The following is a 22,919-nucleotide window of genomic DNA, read 5'->3' as shown; positions in this document are numbered from 1 at the left end:
ATTTATAATAAAATGTTTTATTAGCAGCTGTTGCTCCTTCTTTGGTATTAAAACAATTCAAAGAGAACATAATAACATATAGTATCTAGATTGTCTCTGTGTTTTCCATCTTTATGTGGTTTTAGTTTAAATTCTATTTCATTTATTTTTAATTTTTGGCTTTTTGAGACAGGGTTTCTCTGTGTATCTTTGGCTGTCCTGGAATTCACTCTGTGGATCAGGCTGTCCTTGACCTACAGAGATCTGCCTCCAGCTGCCTCCCAAGAGCTGGGATTAAAAGTGTATGCCACCACACTTTAAACTCACATAGATCAGCCTGCCTCTGCCTCCAAAGTGTTGGGATTAAAGGTGTGTACTACCACACCTCAAACTCACAGAGATCTGCCTGCTCTGCCTTCAAACTGTTGGGATTAATGGTGTTATGCCACCACACCTTGAACTCACAGAGGTCTGCCTGCCTCTGCCTCCCAAATGCTGGGATTAAAGGTGTGTGCCACCACACCTTACCACTCTCTTTCTTTTTTAATTTAAGGATTTTATCCTTTATCTTTTCTCTCCCAAGCCTACACATGTTTTTAAACACACTGTTAACTGTTTAGAGGATTTCTTTGTCTTTGAATCTATTTTTACTGTATATCTCTTTTTCTGACCACATGAATCTTTAATTTTCTAAATGATATGGCTAAGAGTAAAGCTGTTGCTTTGACGTTTGGATCCATCCCATTCCTTAGGTTTCTGAGAGCCTAGCTTCATGGCAGAGGTACTGTCTGAAGCCATGTTTATTGCCACAACTCCATGGAGTTACAAGGTCCCTGACACCACCAAGAAGCATGCTGTTGGCAACTCATAAACACCGTTTAAGTGTTTGGTGTCAGAGCCATGAGACCAGCTAACTCAAGCTTATGCCACCATTTCTTGAATTATGAGTCAACATAAATTCTTATTCTTTTTAGGCATTTGCAGCAGAAAGAAGACAATTAACTAAGGTTGCCTTCATGTGTTAAGGGAAGGGACAATGGGATGTTAATGAGTAAGATGCTACAACCAGAACAAAACATTTACTAGGGATCCTGTTTATTGGAGATTGTTCTCTTGAATAGACAACCAAAGAGGGAAGTGTTAAACCAAATAGATCTATAGTAAAAGACTGACTTGTGTACTTGAAGTACCTTGATCGCTCCAGTGTAAATTTCTTCATAAACTCTGAGGATCCTGTCTCAGACCTTGAACAAAGTTCTTAATTTGAATGGAGTCTCTGAAAAAGATGCAGATTGTAGGGCACAGAAATTCATCATATCAATCTCTATTCATGTGAAGAAGAGTGAATAAGAAAAAATTAAAAACTTAGTTCTAAGCTTATATTAATTTTTGGACACCAAATATGAATAATGCTTTGTTTTAGACATAACAGAATTACAATTTTAATCAAATTTTACGAAGTTTTTTTTTCCTTCTCTTGGTCTATTAATGGTAATTCTGATTTTCTTCCTTCAGCAAAATGGAGTCAGACTTCTCACGAGCCATCACTGAAGAACTCAACTGCTCTATCTGCCTGAGCTACCTTATAGACCCAGTCACCATAAACTGTGGCCACAGCTTCTGTCAAGCGTGCCTTCACCTTTTCTGGGAAGACAGTCTCCTTCCAGGCCATTGTCCTACGTGTAGGAAACGAACCAAGCGGAAGGACTTCAGAACCAACATTGTTCTGAAGAAGCTGGTGTCCATCGCCAAACAAGCCAGTCTCAAGAAGTACCTGATTTCGGAGGAGAATAAGTGTGTGATCCACAAGGAGACCAAGGGGATCTTCTGTATGGAGACCAGGATCTCTCTCTGTCAGCTCTGCTCTGACTCCCTCATACACAGAGGTCACAGACACTCTCCCATTGAAGCAGCTGCTGAGGGTGAAATGGTAAGTGATGCTCCTGAGAGAACATGAAACCTGGAGAGTGAGGCTCAGTGGACAACAGGAAGATGCTGGGTTTGATTATGAGGAATCCACTCTGTTCTGAATGGTGGCACTTTATTAGCAGCTAGTGAAGAAAGAGTGACTATAATGTGAACACCTCTTTGGAGACCCATGGGTGTGATCAGTTGTGTTTTATTATACATTATTCCCAGGTCATTGGAAAGTGAAATACTGTATTAATATCTTTTAAAGTATATATGACTGGAGACTAAATTAGAAAATACAATGGAGTCAGCTAAAGAGAATCATATGGGCATTATGTAAATTACCCAGCTATCACTTATAATTACCACTTTACCTGAACAAATAGATATGCCATATTCTATTTATGTGTTTTAAAATTAAAATTCAAAGTTACCTAAAATAAAAAAGGAATATAGTGATTCTTGTTTTTTTGATAAAGTTATTTTATTTAATGTTCAAGAGTCTGACCATTATCACTGTTTATTAAAAGTTGATATTCATTGTTTCTTACAGGAGAGACTTCTAAAGCAAATGGCATTTTTACAGAAGAAGATCCAAGAAATTAAAGAGAATCTAGAGGCAGAGTGCAGTATGAAACTTTTGTTTAGCGTGAGTATGAGATTTATGCTGAAAATCTAGTTGAGATACTTATTTTCCCAAATCGTCATTCAAGGTTTAAGTATAAGGCATGGGATATGATACTTGGAAAACATGTGATGATGGCCTTGAATTCTGAGTGTGAAATATAGCTCTGCATTGCGGAAAGATGGCCTGGCTGTATGGCAAAAGAGTCTGAGACTACTGAGTGTATTGCTGAAAGTACAACACACTGCATTAGACTCTAGGATTGCCCCATGAATTCTAATGAATGTATACAGAGTGTCATATTTGCATGAACACGTGAATTATCAATTAATACCATTCCTTTAGGCAGCCCTGTTTTTTTTATTTTGAACTGCTTTATTCCTTTTCCTTCCTCCCTTCTTTCTCCCTCCATTTATTCATTTCTTTTCTTTTTTTGTGTTAATTGTATCAATTTTGTTTATTTTAGACTATATATATATATAACTTTACCACATTTATTACTAAATTTCACACATCTACCTCTTTTTAATTCTACTAGTGAAATAATTATTTGTATGATTTTCTTTATATTGGTGGAAATGCTTAGGATTTCATTGCGTTTGTATTGATGGAGGCTACTTATTCATTCCCAGCTACCCAGACCCAAAATAATCACGCAGAAACTATTAATGAAAACACTGCTCAACCGGTTAGCTCAGGCTTCTTATTAACTCTTACATCTTAAATTAACCAATTCCTATTATTTTATGCATTACCATGAGGCTCATTTCCTACTGGTAAGGTTCTGGCTGGTGGCTGGTGTCTTTCTCCTTTGGTGGCTACATGGTGTCTCCTTGACACTGGCTACTTTCACTTCTATTTCTGCTTTTAATTTCTACCTTGCTTTAATCTGCCCTGCCAGAGGCTTTAAGAAGCTTCTTTATTAACTAATGGCAACAAAATATATTCACAACATACAGAAGAGAATCCCACATTACCTCCCCTTTTCTGTCTAAATAAAAAGGATTTAACTTAGTAAAATTACATGTAACCAAATAGGTTTAAATCATGAATTACAGTTACAATATGTATATATACTTTACATTTATCATAACTGAGAAAAACAGTAATCATAACTATTTATTCTTCAAGTCCATTAAAGATCCCAGAAGGCTATAATATTACTTAAGTTTAACAGGAAGTGAATTGTAAATAACTTCCACATCTTTAGAATTGACAGAGACATCTCGGCAACTGGACAGTCACCTAAAGTTCTTCTGTAATATTGGGGCATCCATCTCAGCCTACAGACCCATAGTCTCTATCCAGCAGACATTTTTATTAAGTAGGAAATTTGAAAGAATAAATGAAACCAAGGAATTTTCATTTCTGACAAATCCTTCAGAGTGTACATAGCACAGTGATAGGAGTCCTTTGTCAAATTTAAGCCTAGAAGGATGCAATAGGATAAGATTAAATACGTTTCAAAAATCCCTGACAATGTCTTGTTTTCTTTAGAACTTCCTGGTTATGAGGGAAGACATGATCAGGACAGAGTATAGGAAATGGCGTGCAGTCCCACATGAACAGGAAGATCAACATATTGTGCGCATGAAAAATGAAGGCGATTGTGTTTTAGAGAAACTCGGAGAAAGTGAAGCCATGATGATCCAAAAGAGCAAACAACTAAGAGAAATGTTTCAGGAACTCATGGCCATGTCCCAGGAGCCATATGTGGTACTACTCCAGGTGAGAAGGGAGGAGTGCAGACAAAGGTTTTATTGTCTTGGGCTCACACTGGTGATTGTTATACTAAGATTATTTTTTTTAACATTTCCTGCATTTATTTTAGGAGGTTCTTTTTCAGTAATAATCTGGAGAAACTAAATTCTCTAATAATCTTGCCAGAACAAGATTTTTTAAAATAAAAATTGTGTTAGTAGATTCTCCAAGAAATATGTCCTTATTTTTGATTTTGTACCTTGCCTCTGTGAAAGCTGAAATTCAATGTTGCATTTCTTACACTCTATAGCCTCTACCTGGTAATTGTGCACATTTTCAAAGAATGCTGTTACTTAATTTCTTCTTTTTGAATGTTGTAATTTTGAGAGATATATAGGAGGATGGGTTTTTAGATAGGGTTTTAGACTATGGATCACGATCACCTACAACTCACAGTAATCTTGGGGCATCTAACCTGGCAATTCCATACTTAGAGGCATGAGGCAGCATGCATGGGAGAGGTCATCCATTTGAAGTACCCTTAGTTAAAGTATCCCTCTGTGCTTTGTGTTTCAGCTCAGTGAAACACCTTTTGCAGATAGCTGCGGTTTCAATGTCAATGTATAATCAATATCTACCTGCTTCTCATAATTTACTCTCACAGCCTGATTTAACTAAGAATTAGAATTGTGCTAATCTGTTTGTTAGCATTAACCTGCTAATTAAATATAAATTTTCAGGTTAGATAGTGTGATGCAGCCTGTCTTTTACAGGAACTTTATAAACAAACTTTGTATTTCACTTCTCCAGGATTCTAAATATTTCTTGTTTTCTTTGCAGGATGTGGATATTATATTGAGAAGGTGAGTTTTGCCATTGGTGCAAGTTGGGGTACCCTGAAATTGCTGTAAAATTGATTAAACTGCCTTAGAAAAGTGCATATATACTTTATAGAGAGAATATTTTATTTTTTGTATAGGATCTGTTATGGATTTTTAAAACATAATTTGTCATATTCATGTGGAGTGTATGTGTGTTCATGTTCATGCAAAAGTAGCACTACACATGTGTGGAGATCATAGGACAAATTACAGGAGAATGTTTTTCCTCCACCATGGGTTCCAGAAATTGAACTCAAGTTGTCAGGCTTGTGTTTCAAGGGAATCAACCCAAGAGTGTTTGGCTAAAGTTGGAGTGAGGTTTTTCTGAATAACTGTGATGATATCTTTAGCACCATACAAACCATTATTTTCCTCTCCTTGCAGGAGTGAGGCAGTGGAGCTGAGTATACCCCAAGCTATGAAACCAGAACTCTCTGCCCTCCCCATCACTGGACTGACTGAAAGTTTCAACCAGTTCAAAGGTGGGTGTGAGCAATGATAAAAATAGCAGAGGTACTCTTACACCATGAGACAACCTTTGCAAACATATATATTTTAATGCCTGAGAAATGTGTCTTGTAATCTTCTTAATTTCATGGTTATCTCACAAACAAAGGAAGAAAAATGAATACCAGTATATTAGTTTGTGTGTAATACTGACTGTACAGAGAGTATCAGTTTTTCATTGAAGTATAAGAGTGGTTAATTACCTGAGTACAGTCTAATTCAAATTAAGAGTACCCACTGGTGGAGATATTTGATTATGTCCCTTTGCACATTTTAGCAATAGATTTCTTACCTTACATTATAGCTCATTGATTAAAAATACACAAGATATAGTGGTGCATGGTAGTAACCCCATAAATATCATAGAGAGAGTTTGAAGGCAGTCTTGTCAACATATTGAGTTCCATGTCAGTCAAGTTTAAATAGTAATACCCTATCTTAAAAAGAATTGAAAAAGAAAAATCATAAAATAACTAAAGAGATAAAGCCATGTATCATGAACAAAGAATACAAAACTAATTGATGGGTCATGAGGCAGTGTCTCCATCCCCCTTGTATATCTAAAAGTCAATTCAACGTCACAGGGAAAGAGTATCAAAGGAACTAGAGGTTAAAGGAGGACAATTGCTAATAGGAAGCTACTTTTAAAGTAAATTTAGCTCTTCGTTTAGCATAAGTATAAAAATTCCGTGGAAAGAACAAACACCAATATGAAAGCAAATAATGGTCATATCTTAGTAATAACTTTTTATGCAGACCAAGGAGGGCAGCCTTTGCTGTGGCCCTGACTGCAGTATACACATCTTCCCTTTGCCAGGTGTAATCAAGTCACCTGTCGGAGGTAGGCTGAGGCTCCCTCATCTCCAGCATCTACAAAATGTTTCATAAAACTTTTCATCATGCTACCACTCTGTTTCTTGCACTAGTTCTTGGCTTTGATGAATTTAACCTTTAGTCCAAGCCAGTTTTTGAAAACCAAAAATTTCTCAGGATCTTTGTCACCTCAAAAACAAATGGTCATTTTAACTAAAATGTTTATTCTTTCCACAGTGGACATTTTCTTTAAAAAACTATTTGGATTGCATTTTAAGAAGAACCTATTTAATGTCATGAGAAGAGCCGGCTTCAAACTTCACCATCAGCATACATCTGTGCATCCTATTGGATGCTATTTGGCTTTTCGTGGATCACAGAGCTTCACCTCAGGGAAATATTACTGGGAACTGGATTTGAAGGACTCTAGTGACTGGGCTGTAGGAGTCTGTACCAATTCCTGGTTAATGAACAGAAACAAATTTGTTGAAACTGAGGGTGCATTTCTTCTTTTCTGTGTGAAGGAGGGTAGTCACTACAGTCTCCTCAGCACTAACCCAGTGATCCATCACTATATAGAGAAGCCACTGGAGAGGGTTGGTGTGTTCCTTGATTGTGAGGCTGGATATTTGAGTTTCCTGAATATTGCCAAGAGTTCCCTCATATACAGATATCCTCATAAGACTTTTAAGTACCGTGTGTGGCCTTTCTTCTCCTATGGTCACATAATACCATAGGAAGTTGTAATAGAGTTTTCATTGTTTTTAAGTATTTCCTATTGTAATGATATAAGTTTTATTGTATTAAATATTAAAATACTATTAAGTGAAAAAGAGAGTTGAATACATTGCATTTTCATCTGTTGACTCCATATTTCACAAAGAACACTTCCTTCCATAGTGGTCTTGTTTTGTGTATCTGTTTGTTTTTGCAAACTTGTCAGAATTATTCATTAGGGTCTACGACTTGAGATCAGAGTTAGAGCCCCTTAAAGTATGAGCAAGACCCTCAGTTGAATTCTAACATGATAAAATCTGTTTAGCTCTATATGTGTGTATACATATATGCAATCATGTATACATGCTATATATAACATTTTACCATCCTATTGGTGCTAAGTAGGAGCACAGATGTACTCTTTATTTATATCCAAACTTGAAATAAGCTACAGTTGTATGAGAGAAGGGAACCCCATTGAGAATATGCCTCCATAAAAACTAACTGTGGGCAAGCCTAGTTATTGATGAGGAAGGGAGCAGACGATTGTTGGCAGGGCTTCCCCTGGGTTGGAGGTTCTGGGTTCTGTTGTAGTGGAAGGCTGCTTCTTGGGTCCAGGCTGCCTGGCTAGCTTAGACCCAAAATAATCACACAGATATATATTAATTTAATCACTGCTTGACCTGTTAGCTCTAGCTTCTTATTGGTTAACTCTTACATATTAATTTAACCCATTTCTATTTATATGTGTATCACGTGTGGCTGTGGCTTACCAGCTAAAGTTCCAGTGTCTGTCTCCGGTGGGGCTACGTGCCATCTCTCTGACTCTGCCTCCTTTCTCCCAGCACACAGCCTAGCTTTCCCTGCCTAGTTCTGTTCTTCCTTGCCATAGGCTCAAAGCAGTTCTCTATTCATTAATCAATGAAAGCAACACACAGGCAGAAGGACCTTCCATACCATTTCCCCTTTTCTGTTTAAACATAAAGGAAAGCTTTAAAACAGCAAAATTACATATGACAAACCATTTATCAAGCAAGAATTATAGTTACAATATTTCTATTTATCTTTTATTATAACTGATGGAGATAGAGACAGAGACCCACATTGGAGCACTGGACTGACCTCCCAAGGTCCAGATGAAGAGCAGAAGGAGGGAGATGAGCAAGGAAGTCAGGACCGTGAGGGGTGTATCCACCCACTGAGACAGTGGGACTGATCTCATGGGAGCTCAGCAAGGCCAGCTGGACTGGGACTGAATGAGCATGTGATCAGACTGGATTCTCTGAATGTGGCTGACAATGAGGGCTGACTGAGAAGCCATTGATAAAGGCACTAGGACTTGTTTCTACTGCATGTACTGGCTTTTTGGGAGCCTAGTCTGTTTGGATGCACACCTTCCTAGACCTGGATGGATGGGAGATGGCCTTGGACTTCCCACAGGGCAGGGAACCCTGACTTCTCTTGGGACGGGAGGGGGAGGGAAATGAAAGGAGGTGGAAATTTTTAATAAATAAAAAAGAAAAAACCAACAAAAAAGAAAACTATAATTATCTATTTTTCAACTCCATCAAAGACTCCAGATGAATATATAGTATTACCTAAGTAAGCAGAAAGTGCATTGTAAGCAACTTATAAAGTTCTAGAATTGAGAGAAACATCTTACTTCCTGGATAGTCTCCCAAAGTTCTTCTGCACCATTGGGGCATCCATCTTCAGCCTATAGTCTCATAGTATCCAGCAGACTTTTTCACAAAGCAGGAAATTTCAAAAACACTTCCACCTATCATGGCAGTTTGTCCAACACATTCTCTTTGTGTTTTGCCAAATGTTTAGCAGACTTTTTCATGTAGCAGGAATCTAAAAAATCCTTTCACCTTTAGGCAAGTTTAGCAGTCATTTCTCTTTGGGTCCTGCATGTCCAGTTTATTTACGCAGTCCAGGCAAGAGCAGTTTCTTGCCAAATGGTCAACTAACTCCATAAGGAGTCTCTTCAATGCACGTCATCCTCTTGAAGTAGCTTGGTGCTGCCAGGAACATATGTGCCTCATTGTCATGAAAAGTCTTATGTTCTTAAATCATTTTAAATGCCATATTCTGAAGGTTTTTGAAAGATTTGAAGAATACCTATCCATATGAAATATATCTGTATATATCTAGAAAATCTAACTAACATCAATACAAACTTGACTATTATAGATGATTATCTATGAACTTATATTTCTTAATTATGCATTACATTTTAAGTGAGCTAAACAAACACAATACCTTAATCAAGATCAGAAATACATATACATATAACAAAATTGACGTTAAATTTGTATCAATAAACTAAGGTCCATTCCAATGCAAATCTCTATAGCATATCTTCTTTAAATTACATAAATATTTATGAATAATATTTAGGAATAAGGGTGTATTTTCTCCATATTGTTTTCTGCTGTTAATCAGGTATTTTATGTTGTATCCTGTATTGTAGGTTCATCTCAGTCAGCGGTTGTGCAAAGTAATTATTTGGGGGTGTTCACGGTGACCTTTCATGGCGTTGTGGTCTATCAAACCACACCAGTGTGGAAGCAATCCACAGGTTCTCAACCTCTGTGGAACAAGAGAAGAACCTCTTTTCCAAAGCAACATATCCTTTAGAAGTCATGATACCTACATGCTGGTTTAGCTTAGCAGCCAATACAATAAAATGTCTGTATTTAACTCATTCACAGTAAAAAAAATAAAGTTAATGCAATAATATGCACAATCTAGACTCTCTGTGAATTTTTCATTTTTATGTGGCATATTTTTTCTTTATTCCTTTTCATCTATGACTATCTGTATTCTGTCTCTTTAAAGACTTTACTCTTTTTTAAAGCATTACCTTTATTTTATGACTCTTTATACATTTTTTGTTCTCTCTTCCAAGCCTATGTACGTTTATCCAACACTATGACTCATCTGAATTTGTCTTTATTGCATATCTATAATTCTTTTACTGTTCAGGGAGCTTTTTAAAATGCTAAGTGCTTCTTAAAACTTAAGTTGTGTCATTACTATGGTATATACAGTACTTCTTGCTTGCCTGTTCAGTCCAGCATGGCAGAGCCACTCATGCCTCTGAGAGCCATGCACACAGCTTCATTCTCAGGCACACAGCAAGTCTATGTTGCTATCAAGCAAGCTGCAGCTGTCTTTTCACAAACCTCATTGAAATACTCTGTAGCCAGACCTCCTGCCTGAAAGAGGCAAATTTTGCACTGGCAGTACAACACAGAAAACCACCACTTCAAAACTGCGTGGATTTTCTGCTATCACTGACTCAGGTAAACTTTTCTTAAAGAGCTGTGGCAAGCCACCAGCTGAAAAAAAAGTGGCTAAACCTTGTTTTTTTTTGTCTAGAATATCTTTTCATGCTTTCTCAGGTTTTTAAGTGGATTTAGTTGGCCACGTGGGTGCCAAAACTTAGACAGAAGGACTTCCCACACTAATGTATAAGAAAGCAGACTGAGCATCTACAGTGTGCAAGCCAGTAATAAACATCACTCTATCACTTCTCCTTTAGTTCTTTCCTGCACTGTCCTGTCCTATGTGAGTTCTGGTCCTGACTTCCTTTGATGATGCATAGTGATATGGTAGTGTAAACCAAATAATCCCTTTCATCACAATGTTGGTCTTGTCAAGGTGTTTCATCACAGCAATAATATGCCAAAATAAGACAATTCATTACCAGAAGAGTGGGGTTTTTTTTTTGTAATATAACTGACTCTTTTGAATTGGGGTGGATTGCGGAAAGATTGAGGACATTTCAGCTAGGAAAGCTGTTTCTGTTATTTTATCAGTGACGTGTTCTATAAGACCTTCAAGGTAAGAATAGTGAGTTGGCTCTTTTGTTGGCTCCACAGTAGGCTGCATAGCCCTGGCAACTTATACTGGAAGCCAGAATTGTTCTATGGATCACAGAGACGACACTGCCCATTGTCCACTAAACACTTTTATCCCTGCCTGGCCTCCTGAGACTGCACCATCTTCTCTCAGCACCACAATAGTGTCCCCAGCCTTGGCAAACTTACCAGAGGCCTGTTTTGGTCCTTGGAATGCCAGGTAAGAATCCACCACTTTTCACTTTCCAGAAATTCCCTTTAAATCTGTATAATTATTCCAGGCTCTACAAACACACACACACACACACACACACACACACACACACACACACACACACACACACAAACACTGAGAGAGAGAGAGAGAGAGAGAGAGAGAGAGAGGAACAGAGAAATAAAAAGAGGGAGAGTCAGAGAGTTCATATCCTGTTCTGCAATTTCAGAAGATGTTTGCTTTACCATTGGACTGGTCTGGTATAGGAACCCCAGGTTAGATACCACCCACTGTCTTCTAAGACTCCTTGAAAACAGCCCATCAATCTTGGACTGTTCTATATACAAAAAAGGGTGAAAAAGAAATCAAAGAATCAATACCATTCTTAATAGCATGAAATAACATAATATAACATAAAATATCTTGATGTAACTCTAAGTAAGCAAGTGAAAGATCTGTATGACAAGAACTTCAAATCTTTGAAGAAAGAAATTGAAAAAATTGTGAGAAGATGGAGACATCTCCTTACCTCATTGGTCTGTTGGATTAATATAGTACAAATGGCCATTTTCCAAAAGCAATCTAAAGATTCAGTGCAATCCCCATTAAAATCCTATGACAATTCTTTACTAATCTTGAGAGAATTATACTAAACGTCATATGGAAAAACAAAAAACTGATGAGAGCTAAAACAATCCTGTACAATAAAAGAACATCTGGAAGTATCACCATCTTTTATTTCAAGGTCTCCTAAAGTTCTATATTAGTAGGAAACCAAAAGGTAGGCCCAATCTGGATCCTCTGTGGAACTGGGATAGAAGAAAGAAATGCATCAGTCAAAGCAAACATTAAATCTAACTTTCTTTTTTTCATTGTATAATTTTAGTTTTTTTTTTTTAACCAAGAATCAGGTGTTCATAGTTGTGTGGATTAGTATCTGGTTCTTCGATTCAATTTCATTGGTCAACCTGTTTGTTTTTATGCTGGTACCAAGCTATTTTCATTACTGTGGCTCTGTAATAAAACTTGATGTTAGGGAATGTGATGCCTCCAGAAGTTTCTTTATTGTATGGGATTGTTTTTTGCTCTCCAGGTTTTTTTTGTTTTTCCATATGAAGCTGATTATTGTTTTTTCAAGGTATGTGAAGAATTGTGTTGGGATATTGATGGGGATTGCATTGAATCTATAGATTGCTTTGGTGGGATTACCATTTTTACTATGTTGATTCTACCTATCCAAGAGCATGGGAGATCTTTCCATTTTTCTGGTATGTTCTTCAATTTCTTTCTTTAAAGGCTTAAAGTTTTTGTTCTAAAGATCTTTCACATTTTTGGTTAGTGTTATAACAAGGTATTTTATGTTATTTGTGGCTATTGTGAAAGGTGATGTTTCTCTGATTTTCTTTTCAGTTTCTCAGCTTCTGTTTCATTTGTATCTATAAGGGCTACTTGATGTGGGAGGGTCTTCTGTTTTGTGTTGATTTTATTGGTTAATAAAGAAACTGCCTTGGCCATTTGATAGGCCAGCCCTTAGGTGGATGGAGTAAAATGAACAGGATGCTGGGTAGGAGGAAGTGAGAAGAGATGCAATGGAGCTAGCCGCCAGGTCAGACATGCTGAATCTTTCCTGGTAAGCCACCACCTCGTGGTGCTACACAGATTATTAGAAATGGGTTAATCAAGATGAGAGAGTTAGCCAGTTAAGATGGGCCAGGCAATGTTTAAATGGATACAATTTGTGTGTTGTTATTTTGGGTGTATATCTAACCATGCTGGAGCTGGATGGGACAAAAAGCAGGCCTGCACGCAGCTACTTCTATAAATGGCACCCAGACGTGGATGGCTGAATCCACAGAAAGCCTGAGAAGGCTTTTGAAAGAATAGAGTAAAGCATATTTTCTTGGTAGCAGCAATTTCTATGGTCTGCTCTGCTTGCTAGAGGCAAGCAAGCACTCTCATCTAAGAGAGGCTTCCTGACTCAGCTTTAGCTACAAAACCCTGTAGCTCTTTTAAGAGGTCCTACCACGAAACACTTAAATAGTGTTGATAAAAGGTGACTGCATACTTGTTTGTTTTCAGCCATAGCAGGAAAAAAGTTGTGCTGTTTTAAAATGCTAGCTTTCTGGGCTGTCCTGCCAGGAAGGCCAGCTACAGAGAGAGGACTTGGGTGTTGTCTGTGGACATGCTGTTGCAGATTGCTTGCTGGCAAGGACCTTAAAATGTTATAGAGTTGTGGCAATAAAAATGGCTATAGCTGGTACCTTCGCCATGAGGCTGGAAAGCTAAGGAATGGGCTAAATCCAGCCGTCAAAGCCAAGGATTTAATCCTCTGTTAGACTCAGGTAGTTAGAAAAAGATAAATATACAGGAAAGAAAGATTCAAAGACAAAGACAACTTCTAAATGGTTTACGGTGTGTTAAAATTATATTCAGGCTAAAAGTCAAAGTTCTTAAAGTAGAAAAAAGAAAGAAAGAAAAGAAAGAGAGTAGTTGGGTATGGTAGCACACACCTTTTTGTTCATTTTTTTTTTAGTTGTTGCAAAAAAAAGTTCCCATTTCCCACCCCCTCGTCTCACACAAAGCCCCCTCCCCCACTCCCCTTCTCCTCCCCCCCTCCCCCCCGCTTCATTCTCCCTCCCTCTCGAGAATGAAGAGCAGTCCATATTCCCTGTCCTGCGGGAAGTCCAAGATCCTCCTCCTTTTATCCAGGGCCAGGAAGGTGAGCATCCAAACAGGCTAGGCTCCCACAAAGCCAGTTCTTTTATTAGGATCGAAACCTAGTGCCATTGTCCTTGGCTTCTCATCAGCCTTCATTGTCTGCCACATTCAGAAAGTCCGGTTTCATCCCATGTTTATTCAGTCCCAGTCCCGCTGGCCTTGGTGAGCTCCCAATAGATCAGTTCCACTGTCACAGTGGGTGGGTGCACCCCTCGTGGTCCTGACTTCCTTGTTCATGTTCTCCCTCCTTCTGCTCCTCATTTGGACCTTAAGAGCTCAGTCAGTGCTCTAAATTGTGTCTCTGTCTCTATCTCCTTCCATCGCCATTAAGGTTCTAAGGTGATATGCAAGATATTCATCAGTATGGCTATAGGATAGGGTCATTTCAGGTTCCCTCTCCTCAGTTGCCCAAGGTACTAGCTGGGGACATCTCCCTGGACACCTGCGAGCCCCTCTAGAGTTCAGCCTTTAATCCCAACACTTGGGAGGCAGAGGTAGATTGACCTCTGAGACTTCAAGGGGCAGAGGTAGATTGACCTTGTGACTTCAAGATGTGGGAGGACACACCTTTAATCCCAATGTTGCTGTGAACACCTTCAGAAAATTACTTCACTCAACTGCAGACTGAGATGAATCTAGCACACAGGTTATACCATGAAAGACCTTAATAACAGCTCCCCCATTCAGCATGAAGCAGTTTGGAGAGAAATAACTACGTTTATATTCCCAAATATTGTTTATAAATGTTCTTTTACATTTAAAGGGGGATATGATATAGATATGAATAATTTACATTGCTATAAATTTTGCTTTGTTGATATAAATTTAAAGTCAAGTTTGTTATATGTATATGTATTTCTTTTTTTTAAAAATTTATTTATTTATTAAAGATTTCTGTCTCTTCCCCACCACCGCCTCCCATTTCCCTCCCCCTCCCCCAATTAAGTCCCCCCCCTCAGCCCAAAAAGCAATCAGGGTTCCCTGTCCTGTGGGAAGTCCAAGGAACCCCCACCTCCATCCAGGTCTAGCAAGTTGAGCATCCAAACTGCCTAGGCTCCCACAAAGCCAGTGCGTGCAGTAGGATCAGAAACCCATTGCCATTGTTCTTGAGTTCTCAGTAGTCCTCATTGTCCGCTATGTTCAGAGAGTCCGGTTTTATCCCAGGTTTTATCAGACCCAGGCCAGCTGGCCTTGGTGAGTTCCCAGTAGAACATCCCCATTGTCTCAGTGTGTGGGTGTACCCCTTGTGGTTCTGAGTTCCTTGCTCGTGCTCTCTCTCCTTCTGCTCCTGATTTGGACCTTGAGATTTATGTCCGGTGCTTTAATTTGGGTCTCGGTCTCTGTCTCCTTTCATCGCCTGCTGAAGGTTAATATTCAGGAGGATGCCTATATGTTTTTCTTTGGGTTCCCTTATTTAGCTTCTCTAGGATCACTAATTATAGGCTCAATGTCCTTTGTTTATGGCTAGAAACCAAATATGAGTGAGTACATCCCATGTTCCTCTTTTTGGGTCTGCCTTACCTCACTCAGGATAGTGTTTTCTATTTCCATCCATTTGCATGCAAAATTCAAGAAGTCCTTGTTTTTTACTGCTGAGTAGTACTCTAATATGTATATATTCCATACTTCATCCATTCTTCCATTGAAGGGCATCTAGGTTGTTTCCAGGTTCTGGCTATCACAAACAATGCTGCTATGAACATCGTAGAGCATATATTTTTGTTGTATGATAAGGCCTCTCTTAGGTATATTCCCAAGAGTGGTATTGCTGGGTCCAGGGGTAGGTTGATCCCGAATTTCCTGAGAAACCGCCACACTGCTTTCCAGAGTGGTTGCACTCATGGTGGTGGATGATCTTTCTGCTGTGTTCTTGGATTCAGTTTGCCAGTATTATATTGAGGATCTTTTGCTTCAATATTCGTGAGTGAAATTGGTGTGCAATTCTCTTTCTTAGTATTGTCTTTGTGTGGTTTGGGTATCAGGGTAATTGTAGCCTTGTAAAACAGTTTTGGCAATATTCCTTCTGTTTCTTTTGTATGGACCAATTTGAGAAGTATTGATAATAGTTCTTTGAAAAAATCGTACAGAATTCTGTACTGAAATCAAATGGTTCTGAGCTTAATTGTTTTTTTTTTTGGGTTGGGTGATTTTTGATGACTGTTTCTATTTCCTTAATGGTCAGATCTTTTTTAATTTGCTTATTTGGTCTTGATTTAATTTGGGTAATTGATACTTATATGCACAAATGTTTATATAATTTAAGTTTTTTAATCTTGTGGATATAGTATTTTGAAATACAACCTTATAATTCTCTGGCTTCCTTTGTGCCCATTGTTATGTCCATTTCCCTTTTTATTTCTGATTTTGTTAATTTGGATATTTCCTCCCTGTGTCTTTTTGTTAGTTTGGATAAAAGTTTGTCTGTATTGTTGATTTTCTGAAGAACCATCTCCTTGTCTCATTGATTCTTTATATTGTTTACTTTGATTCTATTTTTCGGATTTCGGCTCTTAATTTGGTTATTTCCTGTCCTGTAGTCCTCCTTGGTGAGTTTGTGTGGAGCAGGCCTCTTGTTGGTTTCTGGCTGCTCAGACCCGAAACAATAACACAGACATTATAGTAATTGAATAACTGCTTGGCCCATTAGCTATAGCTATAGCTTCATATTGGCTAACTCTTACATATTAATTTAATTCATTTATTTTAATCTGTGTATGGCTATGTGACTGTGGCTTACTGGTTAAATTTCTGGCATCTGTCTCTGGCTGGGCTAAATGGCATCTCTCTGACTCTTCCTCTTTTCTCCCAGCATTTCATTTAGTTTTCCCCACCTAGCTCAATTCCTTTATTAACCAATGATATTCACAGCATGCAGAGTGAAATACCACATCACCTCCCTTTTTCTATTTAAATAAAAAGGAAGGTTTTAACTTTAACATAGCAAGATTACATAGAAGAAAATAGGCATCAAGCAAGAATTAAAGTAACTATTTATATCTACTTTATCTTTTATCATAACTAAGGAAAACTATAATTATAAATTTTGTAACTCCATGAAAGACTCTAGAGGGATATAATATTACCTAAGTAAACAGGAAGTGAAAGACTCTGGGGCATCTCAGCATTACTGCCCCCCCTCTTCCGGGGAACCAGGAACCTGATAATTACCCAAGGGTGTACTGGAACATTGGGTACTTTCTATCCCTCTGCGGGTTTTCTCTGAGTAGGCCCAGTTCCTGGAACTGGGGCCAAATGACCTGCCGATGTTCCTCTTTTGCTCATTTGATCCAGCAACCACCTGTCCCACCATGACCCTGACCAATCATAGTTAGCTGACCTTTAAATGAGCCAATCACAATAGCTGACAAACAACTCCTGGATTCCCCCTTTGCTTCTGCGGTTTTCTGTTTTAAAAGTAGCCTGTAACAGCCACTTGGGGTCCTTCTCCTCCCAAGGCTGAGGGACCCTGACACATCAGTCAAAAAACTTCCTCTTGCTTTTGAAACAACTTTGGTGTGAGAGTGGTCTCTTGGGGCGATCCCTCCTTGGTAAGTGGGCTTCAGGGTCCAACAGAAGTGCATTGTAAACAACTTCCCAAACTCTAGAATTAACAGAAACATTTTGCTGCTTGGACAGTCACCTAAAGTTCTTTTGTATCATTGGGGCATCCATCTTCAGCCCACAGGCCCATAGTATTCAGCAGACTTTTCCATGAAGCAGGAAATTTCTGAGAGTTCTGCCTATACTGAGAGTTTGCCAGTCACTTTCTTTTGTATCCTGCAGAATGTCTTAGTAAAGTCTTTTATGAAGCAGGAACCCCAAAGGATCATCTCTCCTTTAGGCAAGTTTAGCAGTCATTTTTCTGTGGGTCCTGAATGTCCAGTTCATAAAGCAGTCCAAGCAAGCACAGTTTCTTGCCCAAATGGCTAACAAACTCTACAGTTATGACCTAGATGCAGTGAATGCAAGATGTGACTGCCTCTCCAAAATAGGTACCAAGCCATGTGACTGACACAGACAAGAATTATGTGCTAATATAAGTTATAAGAATTAATAAGAAGCCAAAGACACTAGACCAATCAGTTTATAATTAATGTGAACCTCTGTGTGATTTATTTGGGACTTAACAACTGCGGGAACCAGGAAGGTCGGACAACTCAATCAACAAAATGGTGCCCAACGTATGGACAACTGCATCCACATAAAACCTCAGAGAGCATGGGAAGTAATTCTAGAAACAAAATAACAGTGTTAAGCATGGCTTCTTGATAGTAGCACTTTCTTGGATGGTCTTTGCTTACTAGAGACAAGCTCTCTCATTTAAAAGAGGCTTCCTGACTCAGCTTTAGTTGGAAAACCTTGCAGCTCTTTTAAGAGGTCTTGCCATAAAACACATGAATGGTGTTGATAAAAAAATTGACCGCATGCTTTTTGGTGGTGGCAGGGACCTGGAAATGGCACAGAGTTGTGGCAATAAACATGGCTCCAGCCAGTACCTCTGCCATGGAGCTAGGCTCTCAAAAAGCTAAAAAAGTCACGGCTTTAATACTAGCCATATCACTTAGCAAATTAAAGGCTCATGTGGTCAGAAAAAGAGAGATATACAGTAAAGATTCAAAGATGAAGAAAACCTCTAAATGGTTTACACTGTGTTAAAAATATATGTAGGGTTGGGATAGAAAAGAAAAAAAAGGATAAAGTAAAAAAGGCAAAAAGAGAGTAGTTGGGTGTGGTGGCACCCACATTTAATCTCAGCACTTGGGAGGCAGAGGCAGACAGATCTCTGTGAGTTCAAGGTGTGGTGGTACACACCTTTAATCCCAGCACTTGGGAGGCAGAGGTAGACTGATCTCTGCGAGTACAAGGTCAGTCTGACCTACCAGCAAAGTTCCCAGTTTCTATCTCTGGTGGCTCCATTGCTTCTCTCTTACTCCTTCCCTTCTTTTTCCCAACATTCAGTTTAGTTTTCTCTGCCTACCTCTGTTTCCCTTTAGCTCTGCTATAGGCCCAAAGCAGTTCCTTTATTAACCAATGATAATCACAGCATACAGAGGGGAATCCCACATCAAGTTTGCTTCTTTTTGTTCTGGAGCTCTTATGTGTTCTGTTAACTCACAAGTGTGGGATTTTTTCTGGCTTCTGTATGTAGGCATTAGTGTTATGAACTTTCTTTTTTTTTTTTAACAATACTTTTGCTGTGTCCCGTAAGTTTGGGTATGTTTTGCAGTCATTTTGATGAATTTAAAGAAGTGTTTAATTACTTTATTTCTTTCTTGACCCATTGGTGATTAAGGTGAGCATTGTTCAATATCCATGTCTTTGTGGGCTTTTTGAAATTAGTGTTACTGTAGAATTCTAATTTTAAGCCATGGTGATCCAATAACATACTTACAGCTTCTTTGGTCTGTAATTTCTAAGCAGAACTGAATCTAAAACCAGACATACCACATAAGTAATATTAAGTTGTTTTCCCTATAGCCTCCCTTAATAGTTATACCTATCATTCCCTTGATCTCATGATCTCTCACACATTAATGTATCCTTGATTTAGTTTGCTACAAAAGTAAACAAAACACGAGATTGCAAATCTATGAAAAAAATGCCTAGCAATGCTGTTTACAGGTTCCTAGAAAAGGAATAGGCCATGCAGAGAGCCCATCACAATCTTGCTGGCTATGCCTGTCAGCAGGACCTCTTTATTATGAGAAAATAGCCTCATCTGGCAGTTTCAACTCACCTCTTTCAATATCACCTCTCATACATCCTGTAATTGGGGGCAACAACAAAGTTACACCTGTGTAACCTAACTCTCCCATGTCCCAGGACGACAGGAAACTGGTACCTGGTGCCCTCTATTGATCTATGATGGGCCTAAAAAACTGGTTTAACCCTTTGTGTTTCTACTTCTGTCTCTGATGATACTGCTAATTTCTGTGTACTGATCCCAAATTTACTAAAATTCCAGATTGGAATTTTGACAAAAAAAGAGGAGGGAATGTATAACCCTAAAATAACTCTAAAGCCATTTCTGACAACTCTGAGGCCTCTCAGAAGTAGTGCCTCCACCTCCCCTGGGAAGCAGAAATCTAACAATTAGTCTTTGTGAATGTTCTTCAGAAACTGGAGCAAGATAACCTTTAAGTTGTTGACTCAGTTCCTAATGAATGTGCCAGGTGACTTGATTGGACTCAGCCCCTGGGAAAGGGGTCAAAGTGACCCTCAGATGTTTCCTCTTACCTGGCAACTGCTCTACAGCCAAATTATTGGTAATAGCCCTTTCAATAAGCCAATCATAATAGTCAAAGAACAACCCCCAGAACTCCACTTGCTTCTGTGGCTTTTTCCTTTAAAAGTAGCCTGTACCAGTTATTCGGTGTCTTTCTGGCTTCTAATGCTGAAAGACCCTGTCATGACAGAATTAATAAAATCCTCATGTTTTTACATCAGCTGTGGTGTGAGAGGTGGTTTCTTGGGGCAACTCCTCCTCACCATAACTGGACAAAATGCAAAAAATCAACAGATCACAGGATTCCTAACCCCCATGATTCATCTATATTCTAGCTCCTGCATCAATGGTTCCAGAATCATTGTGGAAGAATGGTCATAAAGTTAATAAGAGCCAGAATACCAGGAAGTCTGTTGTGAAATTCTCTCCTAAAAATGGCTTGATAAATCAGAAAAGAACAATGATGTGTAGAAGTGGTAAATTTTTGAAGAGATTCACCGGTAGACCAAGAAGTAACCTCTATCAGGGATGAGATCACTCACTGTTTACATAATACAGTGTGGTGAGCTCTTGACGTGACTATTCTTGGTTGTGATTTGACTATATATAGAATTAACTAAGACCCAAGAAGCTGTGACTTTTCTTTTGAGGGATTTTTCTTGATCAAATCATTTGAAATGGACAGATTCACCTAAATTCTAATCTTTGGAGCTAATTTTTCACCATACCTTCTGGTATGGTGCCTTGTGCGGGATATTTTTTCATTTTTTTGTTTATTGGGATTTTTTGTTTGTTTGTTTTCTTCTTCGATTTTTCAAGGCAGGCTTTCTCTGTGTATCAGTTGTCCAGGAACTCACTCTGTAGACCAGCCTGGCCTCAAACTGATAAAAGATCATCCTGCCTCTCCCTCCCAGCTGCTGGGATTAAAGGTGTGTGTTGCCACGCCCTGCCAAGTGGTTTTTCTTGGTTGAATCATTTAAAGTGAACAGAACCACATAAATACCAGTCTTTTGAAGTATGAGAGTCTACTCTATATATTTGGCCACACCTTTTGGTGCCAGTCTAGAATAAAAATGTATAAAAGTAATAAAGGAAGAAAATGATGTAATTTTACTTCAACTAACAACATATTAGAAATTAAGGATGACAATGAGGCCTCCAGGTGCAAAGCAATCAGTAGTACCTGGTTGAGATCTGGCAGATTCTAGCTGGCAGTGATGACACATTCCTTTAATCCCAGAACTTTAGAAACAAATGCAGGCAGATCTTTGTGTGTTCTAGGCCAGCCTTATCTACAGAGCTAGTTCCAGGAAAGTCAAGGTTACACTGAAAAATCTAGTCTAAAAACAAATTTTGCAGGCTCTGAACTGCTTCACTGCTGAATTTCCACACAGTTCTCTGGTTGGTTAATTTGAACTCTAGACAGCCCGAGCTAGGCATATTTGGAGTCTGATGTCACTATACCCCACTGGAATTGAGTTAGAATGATGTATATGGAATGATTTTTATTTTGTTTTGTTAAAAAAGATAAAGTTGAGTGTGTAGGAAAGGGGAAGGATGTGGAAAGACTTGCATTTGAGGTGACTATGATCAAAACAAGTGTACAAAAGTCTCAAAGAATTATTATGAATTTTTTAAAGTTGATAGTTGCTAAATTCACAAATTGATGACACCATCATTTGTTATACTAACTAGAGGAAAATAAAAACAACTTCAAAATATTAACATACAATGAAATATTATATGAAAATTGCTAACTTTTCTTTGGCAGGTTCTCACTGTATATCATGGGCAGGCCTTGAACTAAAACTCCTACTGCCTTAACGTTAATTAACAAAGTTAATTCAATCTTCCATCCATTTAGAATACTGCTACTCACAGAAGGTCAACAATTGGAAGCATTAGTAAAAGCAATCATGGGAGGAAGTGGGTGTGGTCCTTAGAGACTATATAAGGACGCTTCAGGGCCCCGCCAGATCCATTCTTCACCAGAACAAGGCAGAGTGTGTTTCTATACATTCTGGCTCCAGAGACTGCTAGATCTACCACCCCACACATTAGGGATCCAACCGCAGAGCTGAGCTAATATTGTATTGTCTTCAGTAAACACTGCTGAGGCCAGAGATAGTTCCTTGGGTGAGTATACAGTTTATAGTAGGATATTTCCTTTTTTAAAATTTATTACTAAGGTGAGATTTTTGCATAGGAATGATCATTTCTACTTACCTAAATAGATTATGCTCACATTTGGTCATTTTTCTTTGTAAATATAATGTGAGTTACAGGGATATCTTTATAAATTATTTTGGATTGAAGTACCTACTATAGTGCATAAAATTCTGAAGGATGACCATCAGTTATGCAAGGCAGCATTGGAATCACAGTCTCTTCTAAATTAATCTATACAGTGAGTATGAGTCCTGGTTTTTGAGGCACACAGGACAACCAACTAAAGCCAGTGACTCTATTTGCTTTAGAACCTGGACGCTTAAGTTATTTTGGAATATTTGCCTCATTCAAACCAAGATTCTTGATTTGTGTAGATATTCAAAGAGAAGGGGAATGGACACCTGTTGATTAGTTAACCAAGATTCAAATAGTTGTGAGAGCTTCATTCATGCCTCTAGGATTCATCCTATAAACTCAAGTAGGAATTGTATCTTTGGTAAGCATACAAGTCTCCCCAGAGAGTTCCCTAGTATTCGACTCAATGAGCTTTAATATAGACATGGAAACCTCTGGGCATGTCTGTGAAGAA

General features: G+C 38.5%; 1 protein-coding gene across 1 annotated transcript; it reads left to right on the top strand.

Moving 5' to 3' along the window:
- Positions 1–1,498: 1,498 nt before the first annotated feature.
- Positions 1,499–7,154, top strand: LOC142846735 (tripartite motif-containing protein 43B-like). The gene is made up of 6 exons (XM_075967561.1): positions 1,499–1,909; positions 2,444–2,539; positions 4,013–4,243; positions 5,057–5,079; positions 5,482–5,579; positions 6,655–7,154. Exons 1-6 carry the CDS (start codon positions 1,499–1,501, stop codon positions 7,152–7,154), a joined length of 1,359 nt encoding a protein of 452 aa, XP_075823676.1.
- The last annotated feature ends 15,765 nt before the right edge of the window (positions 7,155–22,919 follow it).

Source organism: Microtus pennsylvanicus, chromosome 3 (genome assembly GCF_037038515.1).
Source record: "Microtus pennsylvanicus isolate mMicPen1 chromosome 3, mMicPen1.hap1, whole genome shotgun sequence".
In the NCBI taxonomy this organism is placed as follows: Eukaryota; Metazoa; Chordata; class Mammalia; order Rodentia; family Cricetidae; genus Microtus; species Microtus pennsylvanicus.
The sequence above is the reverse complement of the archived record's forward strand: the minus strand, read 5'-3'. Positions and strand labels throughout refer to the sequence as shown.